General features: G+C 35.7%; 1 protein-coding gene across 4 annotated transcripts in view; it reads right to left on the reverse strand.

Annotated features, from left to right (window-relative positions):
* LOC131592057 (calcium-dependent secretion activator 2-like) overlaps positions 1–19,162 on the reverse strand; it is a 283,092-nt gene that overhangs the window by 72,973 nt on the left and 190,957 nt on the right. For 3 of the 4 annotated variants that reach the window (XM_058863313.1, XM_058863312.1, XM_058863315.1), the window contains exons 13-15: positions 16,440–16,627; positions 5,927–6,028; positions 1,773–1,836 (exon numbers count right to left, since the gene is read on the reverse strand). In XM_058863313.1, the coding sequence (XP_058719296.1) occupies positions 1,773–1,836; positions 5,927–6,028; positions 16,440–16,627 (354 nt within the window). The remainder of the gene's footprint in view (positions 1–1,772; positions 1,837–5,926; positions 6,029–16,439; positions 16,628–19,162) is intronic. The other variant, XM_058863314.1, reaches the window with a different exon arrangement.

Below are 19,162 nucleotides of genomic sequence, written 5' to 3' on the forward strand. Positions count from 1 at the left end.
CTGGATCATGGTTACCACTAAAGATGTGATTGTGGAAATTGGCTTGGTTCTCACCTGTGGAAAAGCTTCCACCACTGCAGAACCATGAACTCTTCAACAGGGTGAAGTTATTCAAATTCAACATGTCCTTGCTGTGAATAAAATGTCATCTATATAGTGGGCAGGGAAAACATGGAACTTCCAGGAGAATATTTTATTATGGACAAGTAGAAGAACAGTCCATATGGATGTTTTCAAAACATGTGAGTACCTCACCTATTGCAAATGAGGTAAACCAAGAATCCATACCGCTTTCTATGAACGAACTCTGGGTTACTATATTAGAAAAAAAACCCCAAAAAAACGTTGATAATTCACATGCATTTTTACTTTAATTCTACACTCCATTAACTTTCAACAGGTAAGTATAAACAAAACTCAGTATGTTTTTATCACATTTTTAAGTAAATAATAAAATTTCATAAAACTCACAACCTTAAAAAATGCTTCTCAAGTGGATCCCTGGACACCTATAGATCTAAAAGTTACTGTTAAAAGGAGGGACCAAGAGTTACAGTCTGGGGAAGGACTTGGTAGAAAAGAAACAGGTTCAGCAACAGAGAAGATATTAATAAGGAAGACATTGCTGAGAAGCAGACTTCAAGAATACCTGCACACAAAATGACTTCTCTGTGTTTACTTGCTTTTTCAAATTAATAGCTTCTGTGTTATCAACAAGTGAATTTACAGTATTCAAAACCTTTTGTCCTTGGTCTGATATTTTTTCACATTTTTCAAAGAGAGGTAAAATAGAATGATTCTAACCCATTCTGAATCCACAAATGTAGGAAAGCACATTTATTCCCAGTCCAGACTGACAGTGGTGCTGCTCGAGCACCAGTTAGAGCACCACTGCCATTTGTGACGGCAGGAATGGGGAGAGGAAATGGATGTTTCAAAAAGCACAAGGGAGCCTACAGAGCACTACAATCACTGAGATGGTAAGTGAAATAAAACATATATGCCTAGACTCCCTATGTGTTTTCTGAACATGGCAGAGGTTTTCTAAGAGACAATCTCTATCCATTAAGTGTTCTGCACTGCTGAATAACTAATATTTGCCAGGACCAAAACTCTCAGATTTTGGCAAAGCAACAGAGCCTGGGACCTAAACTTTTTTTGAATTCATACCTTCATCAGACTCCTGCTGATAGAATTATTTTGGAATCTCTGGTGGAATTTAAAATCCTTTTTCCACAGAGATTTCTGAGATGCCTTTATCATTATGAGGTATTCTCCTTTCCTGTCAATACAAGAGGATTTGCAGGGCAGGAGTTTATATTTATAGCTACCCATGTCAGATTTGCTGTGTATAGCTTTTGTTTCTTAAATTGACTAAGATTATGCATTTATAGAATATTATTTGAATTTTAGAGAAGTTTTTTAATATTACATATGAGTATATTAGCATCATAGAAGGCATAAGCAGCAGGAAAGGGGGGCTGTAGAGTGGACTTGTACTGCTTTAGAGGTAATGCTGCGTAAGTGTTAAATAAAAAAGGAGCAGAGTGACTGCAATTCAGTGGCTTGAAGTGAAAGTCTGGTAAATAAGCCCTACAGAAAACAGCTGTTTGCCTTCTGTGGAAGACAATGAGAGAAAAACAAAAACAACCATCATTCCAGTGAGCAGTTAGAACCAGCAGTGAAATACCTGAGAAGACATGAGTCTGATCAATGCAAAAGGAAAATAATCAGTAGTCATGCAGAACTTAAAAGTATGTTCTCAAACTTACCCTTTCAAGTAATGAAAGTGTGGCTTTTAAAGCTCCTTCAGGACGTCCAAAAGGGAAACAGTATCTTAAAAATTAAAAAGAAAAAAAAAAAGAAAAAAAAGGAGAAAGAAAAAAATAAGCGGAACATAAAATTATCAGAATTATAAAAGCTGCTTTATGAATTTAAGTTGTATCTGCATACAACTTGCATGAAATTATGTTAGCAGAAGACTCCCATATCCAAAGTACTAATAAAAGCAGAAAGCCTCTTCAGTAGTCTTCTATGGAGTACATACATATCACAGCAGTATCAGCCCAGCATTTTAGGCCTAAGTGCAGAAAAAAACCATAAAACAAAGAAAGCATCACTTCCACATTATCAACTATGAAGGATATTTAAAGGTTTGTGATGAGTCTAATTGTCATCTTCCTGGAAAGAGGTACTATTGTACCTCTAGTCATTGTAACCATGACTGTAACTGGACCTGTGAAGCAGCATTCTGTATATTGTATTTCATTCTAAAATTGGATAAAGACAAGGAAAAAAAGTCATGTATTTTAATTTCTAGAGATAGAAATGCTGGTAGATATTCCATATTTTTTCTATTATTGGAAAAGCATTTTTCTTGAATTTTACCACCTACACTTAAACCATACCCACTCCTAAAATTATGTAAATTAAAAAGTGATTGCATTCATAGCTTTATTTTTCAATTTTGTCTGCTGAATGATGCAGTATCACAGGCTAATGAGAATACAACGCTCAGGCAACTGTAACCTCTCTTAATCCTGTCTATAAAATCTTACTGGGATATCCCCAATTGGAAAAAGGATTTTTTACTTTGCTGAGATTATTTTTTTCTTATTATTACTCACCGAGAATGGTAGCCTCCTATTCTAATGTTTTCCACTAGTCAAATCTTTCCTAATGATAAAAGGATTCAGACCAGTGAATTTTAGATCTACATTTTGCTCAGCCAAAATAAAGCTTTATAAATGAGGTCAAAACAGGATTTCTTGCAGCGAGAATTCCAGTATTTGCTTTTATCTCTGTAAAGACTCGAGAGATAAAATTCACACAGCCAGACAAGAGGTTAAAGTCCAAGACCTTCATGATAGCTTTCTCAGAAATATTGTCTCTTCCACATTTGCTGCCTGAGAGGCTGGCAGAGATCTGAAGTCTCAGTGGGTAGACAAGGTGACAGGGAGGAAAGGTGTAAGTACCTTAAGAACTACTTTAGATGACAGCCACTAGCACAGGACAGGCTGACTGCATCTTAATCATAATGGAACCAGGCTGATAGCAGTGAAAATGAAAATTAAAAAGGCTATGGGGGAGTATTAAAACTGGAAGCTGTGGGTCAGTTGGCAGGCAAGGGAAAGCGTCTTTTTCAGATGGGTGTGACCCAGTCACTGAGGTGGACACAGCAAATGTTCAGAGCTGCTCTGAACAGGCAGGAAGAGACGTGCACTCTTCAGTTAAACTGTCCATGACAGCTGACCAGTGCACACAACACCAAGCAATGGAGAGAGGGCAAAGCTCGGAAAAGTATCAACACTCTGCAGAGGAAAAAAAAAGTGCTGATGATCGTTGAAAGTCTGTACCACCGATCCCCTAGTTAGAATGATCAGTGTGATTACAAAATGTTAAGCAAGATTAGAGGAGCTTCAAATTCAAGATTTCAACTCTAGGCATATACACTTTACTGATATCTCATTAGGACAAGGTATAATGACAATATTTTGGGACACAGGTTTGAATTGCTTCCTTGAAGAGCTAATTTAAGACCCACAAAAAAAGACTTTACTCTGGATTCAGTCTCAAATGTGAAGAGGACATAGTTTGAGAGGTGCAGAGCAGAAGAGGTGCTCTGTAGTAATAATCATAAGACAATACAATTTAATAATGTAGCAAAAGAGAACAGGCCAAAAGGAATTCAGTACATGTACATTTAGTATATGTATATACAATTTCAAGAACAGGATCTATGAAAAAAATTAAGAACTTGAAAAACAAAAGCAAAAACTTTAAAGATGTAATAAAAAAATAAAAAAAGGAAGAAACCTACAAGCAGCCTGAGGCAAAATTCAAACAAGTAGGAGCCAAATGCATGACACTATTAAGAAACCAAAGTGGCAACAAACAATCAAACACCCTCTCTGTGATTCCATGAGGAAGATAAAGAGGTTACCATAGAGAATCTGGCCTTTAAAAATGATAAAACTTGTCTGAATATGGAGGGCATGAAAGTCTCTGAAATATTCTAGGAAATATAACAAATAAACAGCATGGATGCCCGAACTGACAATAAAAAGGACAGCAGAAGCAAGAAACCAGCCTAGGAGCTGGTGGGAGTACCTGACGACAAGGAATACAGGGAATTTAAGAACAGTAAGCCCAAAGCAGAGAAATTCAGTGTATACTCTGCATAAATCCTTATTGTTGAATGTAGTTTTCCAAATATTCTGCATTTCACAGTAATCATAATGATTTTGAAGGACTGAAATACAGAGTTGTTTTAATACCATGTTTTCCTAAGAAAGCAATCTGACAGCCAAGGTTATTCTTTGTTAATCAACAGTGGTGATCCTTACACACGTCTTGAGTCAAGCCTTTATTTAAAATATTACTTCCAATCCTTTTTCAGGATGTCCTACATTGTGACTTGATATGCTTTATAAATTCACATTCTAAGGCACCATCTTTTTTCTTTCTTCCAGTATTATGCCATTACCCCTGTTTAAATCCAGACATTCCACCTATTTTTAAATTTTATTTCTAATATTTGTTCACAGTAAGAAATAGTAATTACTCCTCATCTGGCAGACCACAGTTTGTCTGCATTGATGAAACAGGATTTTAAGGCAAACCTTAGAGTCCTCTGAAGGATGAAGTCATTCATCTTTGAATGACACATTTAATTGCTCTCAAGGAGGAATTTCTAATCTGTTTAAATTTGCTCGAAACCACCAAGACTGAGGCAGAAGGATTCTGTGGTCACTGCTGCGGCCCAAGCTCATCAACACAACTCTAATGTGAGGGTTAGCAGACATGATGGGGATTTTTATGTGCTCCAACTCAAAAGATCATTTGGACTTTATTATACATTTTTCAATTAGCCTCATGCATGTAAAGGCCTGAAGGCAGGCAGCACTCTGTATCATTTCTCTTGCAAGAGCTCTTTATTCCCGTAGAAGGGAGGAAGGAGGAAAGGAAAGACTCTTGTCTTTCCCTGAAAGGAATACTCAAAGGAGAACCCTAGCTCTCTAGTTTAATACGGATATGAAGTCCCAAGTGAAGGCTGCTATGTCCTCTATGCTCAAAAAAATCCCCAATCTCCTGTGGTGCCACTGAATACTAGATATTTACCTCATCAAACCAGAGAGGCATTCGACAAACTCATTGTCAACCCTGCCAAACAAAAGTTCTGTTTCACAAAGAACTATTTGGAACTGGCTGTTATGATGTGAGACAGAGGCAAAAAATTCTATAAATACAGTCTAAAACTATTAGATTGGCAGAATAGTGGCAGATAGGTTGGTTTAGTGTGACAAAGTAACAGGTTTGGTGGTCTACCTGCAATTTTTACACTAAGTTTCATAAGCCATCAATTGCTACAGAATAGTAGGGAATCCCATGTTTTCTCTGTTTCTCGCACTCCTTCCCTAAACATCTTCTGCTGGTATTGACAGCCCTTAATATGACAAACTCTTTACTGAGCATGATGACCCTCAACTTAAAAAAGATAAACGTATCATGAAACCAAGAAAACAACATTAGATATCAAGAAAAGTTTTAGCTGCCATCTATCAAAGATGTTCTCTACTCATATGATTTTACTGATCTGCAGTAATCCAGAAATAGTTATGGCACAGTTACTTTCATTCAGAAAATTTTCTTGGTTAGAATTATACAATGCTTGAACTTTAAAAAAATCAACACAATCAAGGCCTATGATCTTGCATAATCTTTTCTATCGTATCTATCAACTCAAATATGACACAAATAAATTTCAAGTACAACCACTTGTTTAAATAATTTATTCCATATTTAAGCTATTCCTTTGCAAGCAGACCATTTTTTTTTTCAGTCCATTCATTCAAGACCAAAATTAAACACCACAATTTTTTTTCCAGAAAAAATGTAACATTAATTGAATAAATTATACACTCACCTGAAATGGCTTATTTGGTTTTCTAAAAGAGAGGAAAGTCTGTCCTTAATTTCCTCAAACCGTTCTTTCTCTTCCACAGATACTGTTCCAATTCCATCTGGCCTGTAATGTCAGATATTTAATAATCATTGATATCACTTCATGCTGATTTGTCTTTGGACAATGATGTTTATTTCTAAAGTTTTCACTTAACATGAGTGTTAACTCCCCTTTTGTCTTTCTCATTGCCTTAAAGGATAAACAGTTACTTGTGAATATAGTTAAAAACCAGGCTGCAACCAGACAAAGAAATTAACTTTTGAGCTGAACTTTTGAATTCAAGTCCTAAGTTTCTACATCATCTCAATATGAACACAAGTTAGCATATAATTCTCCCAAATCCTTTCAAAAGACAGTATCTTTCCTCAAGAAAATCAGTACTATTGTCACACTAGAGAGGCCTACACAAATCTTGCTAAATTTCATCTCCTTGAATTTTCTGCCTTGAGGCACAATATAGCCAAAAGTGATTATAAAGGTGGGAGGGAAACTACAGTGAGAAAAGCCACTGCAGGCAACACCTAGGAATCCTGCATGGTGAGGATAGAGTTTGATTCTCCATCCTGTATTGACAAATAGCATCATGTAATCAAGACTTCCATATAGGTGCAGCTTTAAAGATGCAAATAAAAAGTCTTAAAAAAAATAAAAAAGCACTGGCATTTTTTTAAATATCAAATTTAAGTCACAATAATTCAAAATAAGTTTATATTTAGTATGTTAAATGTACTTTTGGTCTAGAGTCTTAGCCTAAAGGTGTTACTAATGTATTTATATTGAAATGATGACAAAAGTAAAAAAAAAAATTAGATAATTAGATTAGTTTCCAAATATTATTTTTGCCATGCAGTCACAACTTCCCCACATACAGCATACTTGAAAAAGAAGTCTCTGAAATGTTCCTGTTACTTTCTTAACTTCCAGCTCCAAAGGTAACAAATCAGCTACTGCTTCTCACCTGAGTTTCTGAACCTCACATTATGTTTGGATCTGCCCTGTATCTTCTCCAGAGCCTCCAAAACTATCTCAGTGTTTCTAGAACTGAGAAAATTTTAGTAAAATAACATTAAGAAAGACAATATTCTTTCTTGGAACATTCTGAATGTTCCAAGAATCATTCTATGAGCATCTTTTTCCTAAATTGTTACTTTAACTTTCTGCACTATACTTAAACCTATGAGGGATAAATTGCTACCTGGTCATGACATAAACAATTCTCCTACCGTTTAAATCACTTATATTTGTGACCTGTCAAGTCAAGGTGGAAAGAATGCCTGATCTCCTTAAATTATTGTGATGACAACAATAAAAAATCAGATATGGAGGGGATGGGATTAGTCAGGCACATCAATACACCACTGTATAAATTTGATGTGAAAGAGCAAAAAAACTTATCTTCTCTCTTTTGATGGGTGCCAGGATACTTTACCTCAGCCTTCTGACAAATGGAATGAGCTCAAATTTAAGTAAAGTGCACTGTCTGATTTCATTGTCAGGAGAGATTGCGCTCTGGACCGATAAAGTAAATAGTTCTGTCATATTAAGCCTCGCTGAGGCATGTCATATATATGTCAGGAAAGACCTAGGGGTCCAGATAACAGTAAGTGAAAAAGGTGAGCCAGTAGGATGTCATATCTGTCATCCTGCACTAAGGCTAGGATCACTACGTACCAGGGCCCTGTCACATCACTGAGTTTGTTGTCTTAAGGAACCTTGTTGACAACAGCTAAAATTTTCAGAGCTGCTAAATATGTTTGTATAGAAGCAGATGTCCCAGAAGAAGGAGTACACAAAAAGGTGTTGGAAAACTATCACCTAAAGCACTGAAAAATCTCATGTCTTGAAAATATGCGTTTAGAAAATAGCACGAAGTCTAAATCAAAATTTTGTTTCTTCTTGTTGCAAACTTTATTGCAACAAGAATATAAAAATGCATTTTTGCAACACAGTTCTGAGACATATCATTCTGGTGATTCTCCTTTAGGGAAGATATACCTACTATTGATTAGAAAAGAATCCATGGAAAAAAAGAATCTGTTTCTGAGATAAGCTGAAATAATAAAAATAGATAAATACTTCAAAATTCCCACTAATTTAATCTTCTGGATATTTTTTCTATATTTATTTTGAAGACTGATTAAAATAAATTTCACTGTTTTGATCTGGTTATTTTTATTGATGAATTCCTGTGCCAACAAGGAAAATCAGACTCATGCCATCATTTAGTTTTCAATGGTTTAAATAATCCATAAACTATGCAAGAACTATTTTACAGTTAAAAGCAGTAACAAATGTGTCTTTCTTACTGTCTCAAACGTTATGGACTTGATTTTTTTCAATTCAAAACCAGTACTAATCTTTAATATTGCAGCCTGGGACCTCTCTTACAAGAAATCAGCCAAGAAAAGTGATGGACTCTCTTAAGAAGAGTTTTCATTTTAGCATCATTTCCTCAAGAAGATAATGGAGAGTGAATTTTGCTTTCCTCCACACTCTTTTTCTGTCTTATTGTTCACAACATTTTTTAGAATTAGAGAACTAGATGAAACAGAACACTCAAAGCTGGAGTAGCCTTCTCTCTGTCTCTCACATATATTAATTCACCATTTTTTGAGACCTCTGTCAATTGGATTTGGATTGGCTTGTCTTTTCTGCTTAGATCACAGTAACTGGCATAAATGTAATGTTGTCTGGTCAAAAGTCAAATTGTTCATAAGTCAAATTGTTTAATTCACTCAGACTTAAATATCAGAAGAGATTTGAAATTAATACCTCATGAATTAAAGCTAGTAAATTCAAGTGGAAAATAACTGTTTAATCATAAACCACTTAAATAATGAACCAAAAGTAAAGATTGACCAGAATGTTAAAACTTATTTTACTGCAAAAATCTTGCAAGATTGTTGTCCTGAAAGCAGTTACTCTGGAGGAGCTGACTGATTTCAGTTTTCTTGTTGCAATGGACTGTTTTTCCACACTTGATATAATCCTTTATGGTTTGGAGCATCATTTAGAATTATTTTGTTCTCTAGAGGTCTTACAACTTGCAATAATTTTCAGAGGTCACTTGATGAATTGTAGGATTAAGATTACTGTGAAGACCTACAGCACATAAAATAAAACCGTATTCCAGTTCCAACGGGAATTAGATCTGAAGGACACTGGCTTGGCTGTGGATTGTTTCCAGCCCTCAACTTTGGAAACAGCTTCTCCTAGTGGCCTCTCAGAGAGTGAATTGTTACCTTAAGCAAGGCTGCTTTGTTAAGACAGCCTTGGAAATACTATCTCTACATGCCTGACTTTTTTCCTCTGGAGCATCATTGATACTGGTGTTTTCATCTTAACATATTTTTAAAATGATAAAAGTATTTTCAATGTGCTTTCCTCATTAAAAACATAGACCATCACTTTGGTGTGTCATGAAAACCAGGAATATAAGGAGAGTAATGCACAGATTTATATTCTAACCTACACAGGTATGAGCAGTAAGGCTGGCTGAAAAGAATTTGCAATCTTACCAGAGCAAGATGAGAAATTATTATAAAAAACAAAATAAAAGAAAAAAAAATACTTCAGCTAAGGTCTTTAAGATATTTCTGTAGTAAACTACATTTCAATGACATAGAAAAAAGAAAACCAAACTTAAAAGGCATCCATTCTTCCAGAAAAAATTGTTTTAGAAGACTTCAGTGCTTACTAAAAACACTTGTTTTTATATTCAGCATGATGTACAATCAAATGAAAGAACAGTGACAAATTTCAAATTACCAAGAAAAAAGTTGTACTCCTTGTTTCTTAGAAAACCAAAGGTTAAATATTTTAGAATTTGATGTAGAATTTTTATTATCTCTTTATAGGACTTAGTATTTAAGAACTCAAATATCCAAATTTTTCTTTAAAATGTAACTGTATTAAGGCTTTTGCAGAGTCCATAGTTAATGTTGCAGAAATATAAGAACAATGATTTCCACTATCAGCTTATAACTGGACAGAGCAGACATCTTTTTATCACAGAAAATTAAGACAGAGCATTACCACATGACATTCAAACACAGCTTTAACCAGCAGACGCTTGAAAACTGAGCATTTTGTTGTTTATAATAACTATTCTTCAAATATTCTGACATAAAACTGGCACAATAGAGCCTTCTGCTGTATGCAGTTCTCAGGCTGCTCCAACATCTGCTCACAGGTCATGCCTTTTTTCACAACAGAATGAAAAAGACCAATTCTGAAGGTCACTAAAACATATTAAGATCACAAATCAGATTAATTTTAATATTTTAATAATCTCTCATGCAGTTATATTTTAGGAGAGATTGATAAATGCCCTTCTACTGAAAAGCAAAGTGTGTACTAATATAATATTGTTTTACCCAATGCATAAGGGTAAGTAAAGGCAGTAATAAGTTGAAATTAATAACAAAATATTGTATAATGATATTATTAATTAATTAGGGATGGCAAGTGTATGTAATAACATTCCTTCACTGCCTAAGATGGCAAGTATAAAGGAGAAATTATCAATATATATACAACTTTAAAGTCAAGTGAGTGAGAGAATAAAATACCTGTTCCAGAAAAAACTTACAGAAGAGACAGAGCAATGTAATGATAATATTTTATTTATTATTTCAAAGTTCTTTGTCCCAGATTTGAAAGGGATGGTTTCTCGAAACAGTCTTTTATGACTTGACACAAGGTGTAAAATTTCAATAGGCATTTCTTACCACAAAATGCTGAAAAATGAAAAGAAATATATGAATGCATAGCACTATCCAAAGTTTCCATTGTTTAACTTCTCTTTTGTGTCCCTTTATTCTACTCTAAGATATTTCCTACTCCAAGCACAACCAAAACAAGAAGCCTATCAGAGAGTCTACATGGCCAAGTGATGGCAAGGACCTAAAAGTAGCTCTCAGAGAGGGCAAGGCTATTACAAAGATAGAAAATTATGTTTTTTGTACTGGTGTATTATTATGAAACAAATTATTATGAAGAAGACTTCTATGCTGGAACCCTTCTTTGTTCATAGCATAAGAATTCTTAATTTTCAGCAAAGTATGTTTTAAAAATGAAAGCAACTAAAAAAACCTCTTATGGAACAAATGAGAAAAACAGACAGCAGTAAGTTGCCAGCACCACCTGGGAACCTGAATTAGCTGTGGGTATGTGAAAGTTCTCATCAGGAACTGCCATCCCTCTGGGGAATGGGGGATCAGAATCAAAGTGGGAGAATAAAAATCTGAGAAAGTCTCCAAGGAGGCAAGGGAAATACAGGCCAGTAAATATTACATGCATCCCAGAAAATTAGAAGGAACTATAATATAAGGATATTTAAGGATAAAAGTAAGGAAATTTGGGTAAATATCATCTATTGTCAAGTATATGAGTATGGATGCTAACTCTGAAACAGAGTGCCTGCAGAAATTGCAGGCCACATAGCTTTCTCAGTCTTGCCTGAGAAAGTGGCCTGGGAAATCATGAGGAGGAATTAAAGCAATCCTCAGAGACAGAAAACAGCCTTGCAGGTGCTGTTTGTCTGTTCCTTTTTTTCTTGCAAGAGAAGGTTGAGGGGTGGTGAACCCCACTTACCAATGATGGTGATGAGTTAGTTTACTAACCAATAAGAGTTTCTTTTCTGTACTTTCCACGTATCAGTCTATAAAAACGAGCTGAGGCAATAAACCGAGAGAAATTCTCCTGATTGACCCCCAAGAGAGTCTGTGTCGTTCTTCTCACCGTTCCTAATAGAGCGACATATGAGATACTTGGATTTCCAAAGCTCTTTTGACAGAGTCCCTAATCAAAGACTTTAAGGGCAATTAAACAGTGTCTGAGTAAAACTTTCTACATTTATGTTTAAATTTAGAGAGGTGACTACTGTGAAGGTATATCATCAGTAGAGTTCTGCAGAGATCTGTGGTGAGACTTGTGCTATTTTACAATATGTATAAATGACCTGGCTAGCAGCTGAGAACTGAGGTCATAGAAAATGTAATTTTAATGATAGTTATGTGGCATAGTGTGGAATTCCAGAACAACCCCATGAAATCAGGTAGCAATACAACAGGAAATGATAAACATAAATAAATGTAAGGAAAACATAGTTATTACACAGAATGGGGATCCTGGTTTTATGATGGATAATTCCATTAAATTGTCCCTGTTCAGTAGCAGTCAAAGGAGCACATCAACACTGGCAAACACCAGAAAAGTATAAGGAACTAGCAGAAAACTTCTGTCCAATGCAACCATTGCATTGCTCACTTCCAATTCTTGAATCTTAAATAGCAAAGAGATGGAACAGGATTTTTCTTTTTTCTCCTTTACCTCTCCAATACCAGCAGAGCATGAAATGAGATGTGTAGGAGTCAAGTTCAAAGCAATAGTTCTTCAAGCAAGAAGAGGCTGAGTTGTGGAACTTGCAGCCAGAGGTGCTGAGGGTGAAAAGGGCTCACAGTGGTTCAGGGGTGCAACGCACAAGTACCTGAAATAAAGACTCACTCCAGGTTACCAAACAGGGCATATTCTGAGCTGCAAAGAGTTGGGAGTTGGAAAGAGGAAATATTGCACATGCTTGCTCTTCTTTTACTGCGAGCAGATCAATGCTGGAGACAGATGACTGACTGGCTTAGAAGAACCCTGACTCAATATGACTGTTCTGTGGAAACACAGATGTGCTGAAGCTTTTACAATAAAGACAAAAAAAATCTCCCAACCTATTCATCTTCAGTTATATACTGATTTTTGTAACATTACTTTCACATTCTCTTCTCATATCTGAACTTCCATTCCATCATATCTTTCTGAATAAGAAAAGGTATAACAAGGGAATATGCTTGAATTTTGAATTTTTCAATTCAGTCTGTAACTCAGCAGGTGGAAAGAAGTCACTTCACACTTCATGTGATACCCACCAGCATTCATTTCAGACAAGAGGGACTAAATAGAAGTCACAGCATGAAAAGTAGACAAGAGTGAATATGATGGGGAAGAAAACAATAGCTCCTACCTGGACTGTTTGGAGTGAAATGTCATCATTCAGGAATGTCCTATAGTTCCCTGTTCTGCCCATTTCACTTTCACCAGCAATAAGTTTATGCATAAAGTGTAGAGCAAGCAGTTTACTTGTGAACTAACTATATTGATGGGGACTATATAGAATACTTCATATGAATGACCATGGAATATTTCAAAAGAAAATCATTGTAATGAGAAGCCAAAGGAGATGGTACAGTAAATCCACATAGTGTCAGAAATACAATGAAAGGCAATTTTATTTACAGAAGAAAAGAAAATAGTTGACTCAAATCCAAGAATGTGTATTTGTTTAAACAAACATAGCTATTTTTTTAGTGAAACGTTTTCCTTGTTGGCTATTTAGGAAGATAATGTCTTAAGATTGTCATATACAAAAGCAGAAATACTTTTTCTACATAAGCAGTTTGTTAGCCCAGTTGTAGTGGACTAATTAATGGGAAAGGAAAAGGACAAATAAGCTTTGAATTTCTCAGTCTAGGACTCAGCACTTTGTGTTTGACCTTGAGTAAACATTTCTGTTCCCAAACCAACAACACTGGCATAAGACACACAAAGTACAAGTATGCTTGATAAATCTAGCAGAAGTTGGTGTTTATATCTTCATCTCAGGAAAGGAAAAAAAAAGAAGCTGGGGACTGTTCTCTAGTCCTCAGATGAGGAGACAAGGTCTGCTGCATGCAGCCTACACTGGAGCTCAGTTCAGGTCTCTTCTGTGCTCCAAATGTCCCTGAAACTCTACGACAACAAAACTTCTACATGTTTATTCCAGGTGTTTTGAAATAAACCCATTGTACTGTGTTGAAGTCTGCAAGATTACAGCCTGCAGCATGAAACATATTTCAAGTCCTACAGTGCAGCAAAATAGCACAGGGGACACCTGAAGGTTCAAAATCATGTTGGAAGAATTTTGAAAACATATGAAGGGTGGAAAGAGCTGAAGCTGATTCAGAATGAGCTTTTCCTCACCAGAAATGAAGGTGAGAGACTCTTGTATCTGATCATTTGACTGATGTCACTAGATTGCCTGTTATTTTAAAATTCATACATAAAAGAAATGGACAATATGAACTACAGGTATGGCTGCATTTCTACATGCTCCTCTACCACCTGACTTCAAGATCAATTTGATGATCTTTCTCAGGCTAGGGGAGGGTCTAAGATCCCCCTGTGAAGCAAAGGTGACATATAAATTAAATAAATCATGGCCAGAGTATAAAGCCCTTTGCTCTGTGGTCTTTCTGATTCTCAGCCTGACTTACAAATCAAAAATGTGTAACGCCAGGGACCAGCCTAGAACTTTGGCCTGTCGTGCATTGTCTGTGAAATTCTCTTTTACCTTTTACTATTTCTTAGTGCTGCGGTAAATGAATGAGTGGGCATATTATGTGCCCATATATCTGTGTCTGTCATTCTGAGTGAGTATGTCTGCCTCTGTCCTTGACTTACTTTTTTTCTTTCTTCATGTTTCTTTTTTCTTCCTTTTTACAATATCTCAGTTCTAGTCAGACCCTCTCTGTTCAACACTTCTTTTATTCCTAAAACACTCATAATGCTATTCAGTGAATATCTGTACTGCAGGAATAGACAGAATACAGAGTGCTTACCACTGTGTAAATGATGTGCTCCCTGAGATGTTTTTATGCACTGCGTGCATGGTTGTCCTTCACTCAAATTATGAAATAAAAAGAAATGTATCTAGCTTTCTTTTGAATTCTTGAAATAAGTTTGAGCAATTATAACATATGTTTGTCTTCTTAGGTTGAAACCAATAATAAAAAGGCGAGAAACAACAAAGACTTAGACTCAATAGGAAATACGAATGTGTCAGGTTCTTGAGGAACTGACGAAGAAGCTTGCTTTTACAGAGAATAGGTTACCAAATAAAAGCCAGAAATCTCCTAACTTACTGGTATGAATGTTAAGATTCTTGACAGCATTTCAAGCACATTCAAAAGCATTTCAATTTTGGATTTTATTATCACATATTATATATTGCTAGTCTACCACTATGAAATCACTTGGGTTACAAACCCCCAGTGCCAGATGAGGCTTTGTCTGAGCCAGTGAAGGAAACAATATCCTTCCTAAGGACTACCTCTTCTTCTCTGGCTTGAGGACAAGTAAAATAGTCTCTGTGGCTGACTGGTAGCAAAGCAACATAAGCATACATCTTGGGCAGAAAATCTCTCTTCCAATCCTGATCAAGATTCTGTTGGGGGATTTACTGAGAGTAATTTCTTTTTGGGACTGTGATGTCTTCCCCTAGTGGCAGGACTGGATCAGTTGGGAGGATCTACTGGGTTTCTCCTTGCTATTTTTGAACTTCTTAAACATATTCCATACAGAAGTCTACAACTCAAGTGCACAAAACAGGTATAAATGCACGTTCTCTATAATTTGATAGATATCCTGCCCCACTTCCCACTCAAATACAAGGAAGACAGGGGGAGCAAGTTCATTGAATTGCCACTGTGACAGTCAGAGACCAGAGCACGTGCTCTGACTCGAGGCTGAGGCTCAGCCTGGAGAATAGGAGGTGTTGAGGTGCACTGAATGCCAACTGGGTGGTAGACGAGAGGCAATAAATATAACTACACTGAAATTAGACAGGTCCTAACAGGATAAAGTCCTGGCTGGAAAAAGCCCTGAGCAATCTGACCCTGCTTCATGCAGGAGGTTTGTCTAGAGATCTCCTGTGGTCCCTCCTGACCTGAGCTACCCAATGATCTGATCTCCAATAGCCGCCCTCCAACAGCAGAGCTTGTCTTCTCTCAGTCTGGAGAAAGACAGATGAAGCATTGCTTCTGTTAAAGAATGAGCAAAAATAGCAAAGCAACAACTTAATTTTTTTCTAAGTCTTTCACTTGCAAGTGGAATCAAGATATCATCCCAAGACAATCACAGTGGCCAAAAGCTCCTGAAGCAGTCAACCTGTCTAATGGAAAGAATTCCAGAAGTCTCCTAGCTCTTCCTGGCTGGGGGTTACACCCAATTCCCAATATACGTTATTTCTCTCTGTGATAGCACAGACAGAAGAAGTCAGTATAGTATGATTAGCTGCCAAGCTAGACTGCAGAAAGTCAAAATTTCCCTTAAACTGCAAATTTGTTCAAAACACTTACTGGAAACACCATTTAGTTCCACAAAATAAATGCAGAATGAAGAAGACTACCCTTTTAACAGGATGAGTTCCTTTTATCTTGAAAACACATTGGATTAAGACAATACATGCTAGAAGGAATTGATTTTTTTTAACAGTAATCTGTATGAAACCTCCAGTACCCCTGAAGAAACTTTCATGAACTTTCATGAACTTTCATGATTTCTGTTGTGTGCAGTTCCCTACATGGCGAACGCAAGAGCCTGTAAACACTTTTATTTAGACTATGCATTTAAATACTGTGGATTTAAAAAGATTTCATTAAATTACCTGTTACCATGAACATGAGAAGCACAAAATGCAAAGCTGTAGTGGAGCAGGGTTGGATCAATGACAGAACCATTTTCTGAATATTCAATCAGCTCATCGAGATAGCAGAGATGGCGGTGACAGCCTCTCACCCCATAGCGAGCGCAGTATTCATCCAACACGAAGACTTGACCCGGGCTAAACCAGCCCTAAAAGGCAAAGGAACCACACAACATTTTGAGATTTCTTTTCCCATTCAACTTTAAATCAGACAAAGAATAGAAAGGTAAATTTTTATGTCCATTACATAAACTTTTTATATTAGAATTATTTCTATCTGAGTAATGTTGACAGCACCGGAAGCTAGATCCTACAATAGCTCTCTTACTGAAAGGATTCAATGTCAGGAAACTATTTGCAGTTATGAGTTACCACTACTATGAAACACATTGTTTAGAAAAAACATTCTAATACATCCAAAGTCTGGTACAGGTCAAGTTATATATCAAAACCTAAAATAAACTAACACTTTAAAATAATTAATTTTGTTTTAGCAATCAATTGTAAGACATAAACTAAAATTTTGGAAATGATGAGGGACATTTACGTGGACATTAAAAACCAGTTTCTGGGTGGCCAATTCTCTGTGGCAGCAACTTTAATATTCTGATCACAATTCAACCCTTTACCCATGTAACATGCATACACTTCTAACAACTTTAAAACAACTTTTACTAGTAAAGAGATGCAAAGCTAGGTAGTTTGTTAAAAGCCACCTGATTAAGATGAGTAAGGTCTGACCTTAAATAATTATTAGATATTCTCAAGCTTACTGAGAGCTTTCTCGGTCAGAGTCTTGATGAGAACAGCTTAACCCTGACACAGAGATGAGCAAAGTACAGACCCCTTCACACCACAAAAACAGTTCTAAAGTTAATCCAGCGTGTAAAAAATATAATTGAGTCTTGATGCAGAAATATGATAAGCATAGCAGAATGAGCTTCCAAAAAGCAGCATGGAGAAAAATATAAACCTTGGAAAACTACAACTACTGCACATTACGTTCTACGTAAGCATTTTTCTTTGTTCTTGTTTTGATTGTGGTGATATTTCCCTCTCATCATCTCTCATCACTCCACCTCATCAAATGGTTAAGAGAGATTGAGGAATACCTGAACTCAAACATACAAATGATTTGGATAAGCAAAATGATTTTGAAAATTCATGAATTTATAACATTAGTATAGTAGCCAAAGATCAATATTTCCCTAATGCTTGTGAATATTTCTGCAAGATCAGATGTTTAATACTTGTACAAAATATCAGCAAAAATACTATTGAACAACACTTAAAAATATATTCACATCAGTTTTAAATAATCTGTTTTAACTTTAGTAAAAGACTTGTTTGAGAGTCAAGCTTTATATCCTCCCCAAACTCTTCAATTTAGCATATTATCTGCAAACAAGAACACCTCAAAGGTATTTAATATTTAGTAAATTTTATTGCTCCTAATTAATTTCTTTGAAGTCAGTGTTTCCACTGCCTTTAAGGAGCTTCAGCTGTTTCTAGAGAACACTTGGCTTTAGAACCCAGAACAGTACTCAGCATGTTAATCTAATATCTGATCATGTTGCAAAGTCTCATATAGCTTACACAGTGTTTGATACAAAATATGGTATTCTATTGAAAGAAGAAAGAAAAGACTTTTTAACTGTATTTCTGCAATAATATGTATCCTAGCCATAGATATAATCAACAGTGGTTATTGTGATTGATATTCTCCCAATATGTTGTCATTGTCACTGATCTCTCCCTAACATAATGAAATGTTATTTATCATTGACTAGCAGTACAAAAGCAAACTACTAAAATTTCTGCTCATTCTCATAAGATAATGACAAGATAATTGTGACAAGAATACAAAATTTTAAAGAACTCATTAATTTAACTTCAGTCTCTCTTAAAAGATCTCTTTGTGTGGTTGCTTTTCATATGAGAGCTTTCCTTGCCCTTGTTCAATCCCACATCATGCACGAGTCTCTCAAACACATAAAATCTATATCCTACAAAGTATTGGAACTAGATAACCAATTTTTTAAAACTTTGTAATTGAAAAAAAAAACAACCCCAAAACCCCAAATCCCCCACCTCCCAAATACTCTCCCTATACCAAGAAGAATGAAGACCTGAAGAAATTGAAGTTATATAATAATTTAACACAGAACTTTGCATAATATTAATTCCTACGCTTTTTATTTTTTTAACAAGTTCTATGTGTGGTTGCAATGTATTTGTTGAAATAAGGGATGAATTGTTTCTAAAAAATTATAGGAAATGACCTGTTGGAGAAAAGAAAAATCACACTTACATGACCATGTATTCTATTGTTACCTTGACATTCCCAATGTTTTTAAAATAAAAAAATGTACTTAAATATGCAATTAAAAAAAATTATCATCCATTCCACTTATTAAAAGCTGGATTTAAAAAAGAATGGTAAGAAATACATCTGCTTTATGGTTGCTATAGCACTGGGTATTTCACCTAACCTCTTCTAAAAGTTCCTGATTTCAAGGTTATATTAAGTGTCTTACTATATTATTATTATAAAAAAAGATTTTGACCCCAATGCACTGGTAGAAAGCTAACCATTTTCTCTTTGAGTGCCAATTACTTTGTACAGATGTACCTTCAGGCCTCTTTGATTCAGTGTGCAACCCACAGATAGAAAATGAGTCCTT

The sequence above is a fragment of the Poecile atricapillus genome, chromosome W, assembly GCF_030490865.1.
Source record: "Poecile atricapillus isolate bPoeAtr1 chromosome W, bPoeAtr1.hap1, whole genome shotgun sequence".
In the NCBI taxonomy this organism is placed as follows: domain Eukaryota; kingdom Metazoa; phylum Chordata; class Aves; order Passeriformes; family Paridae; genus Poecile; species Poecile atricapillus.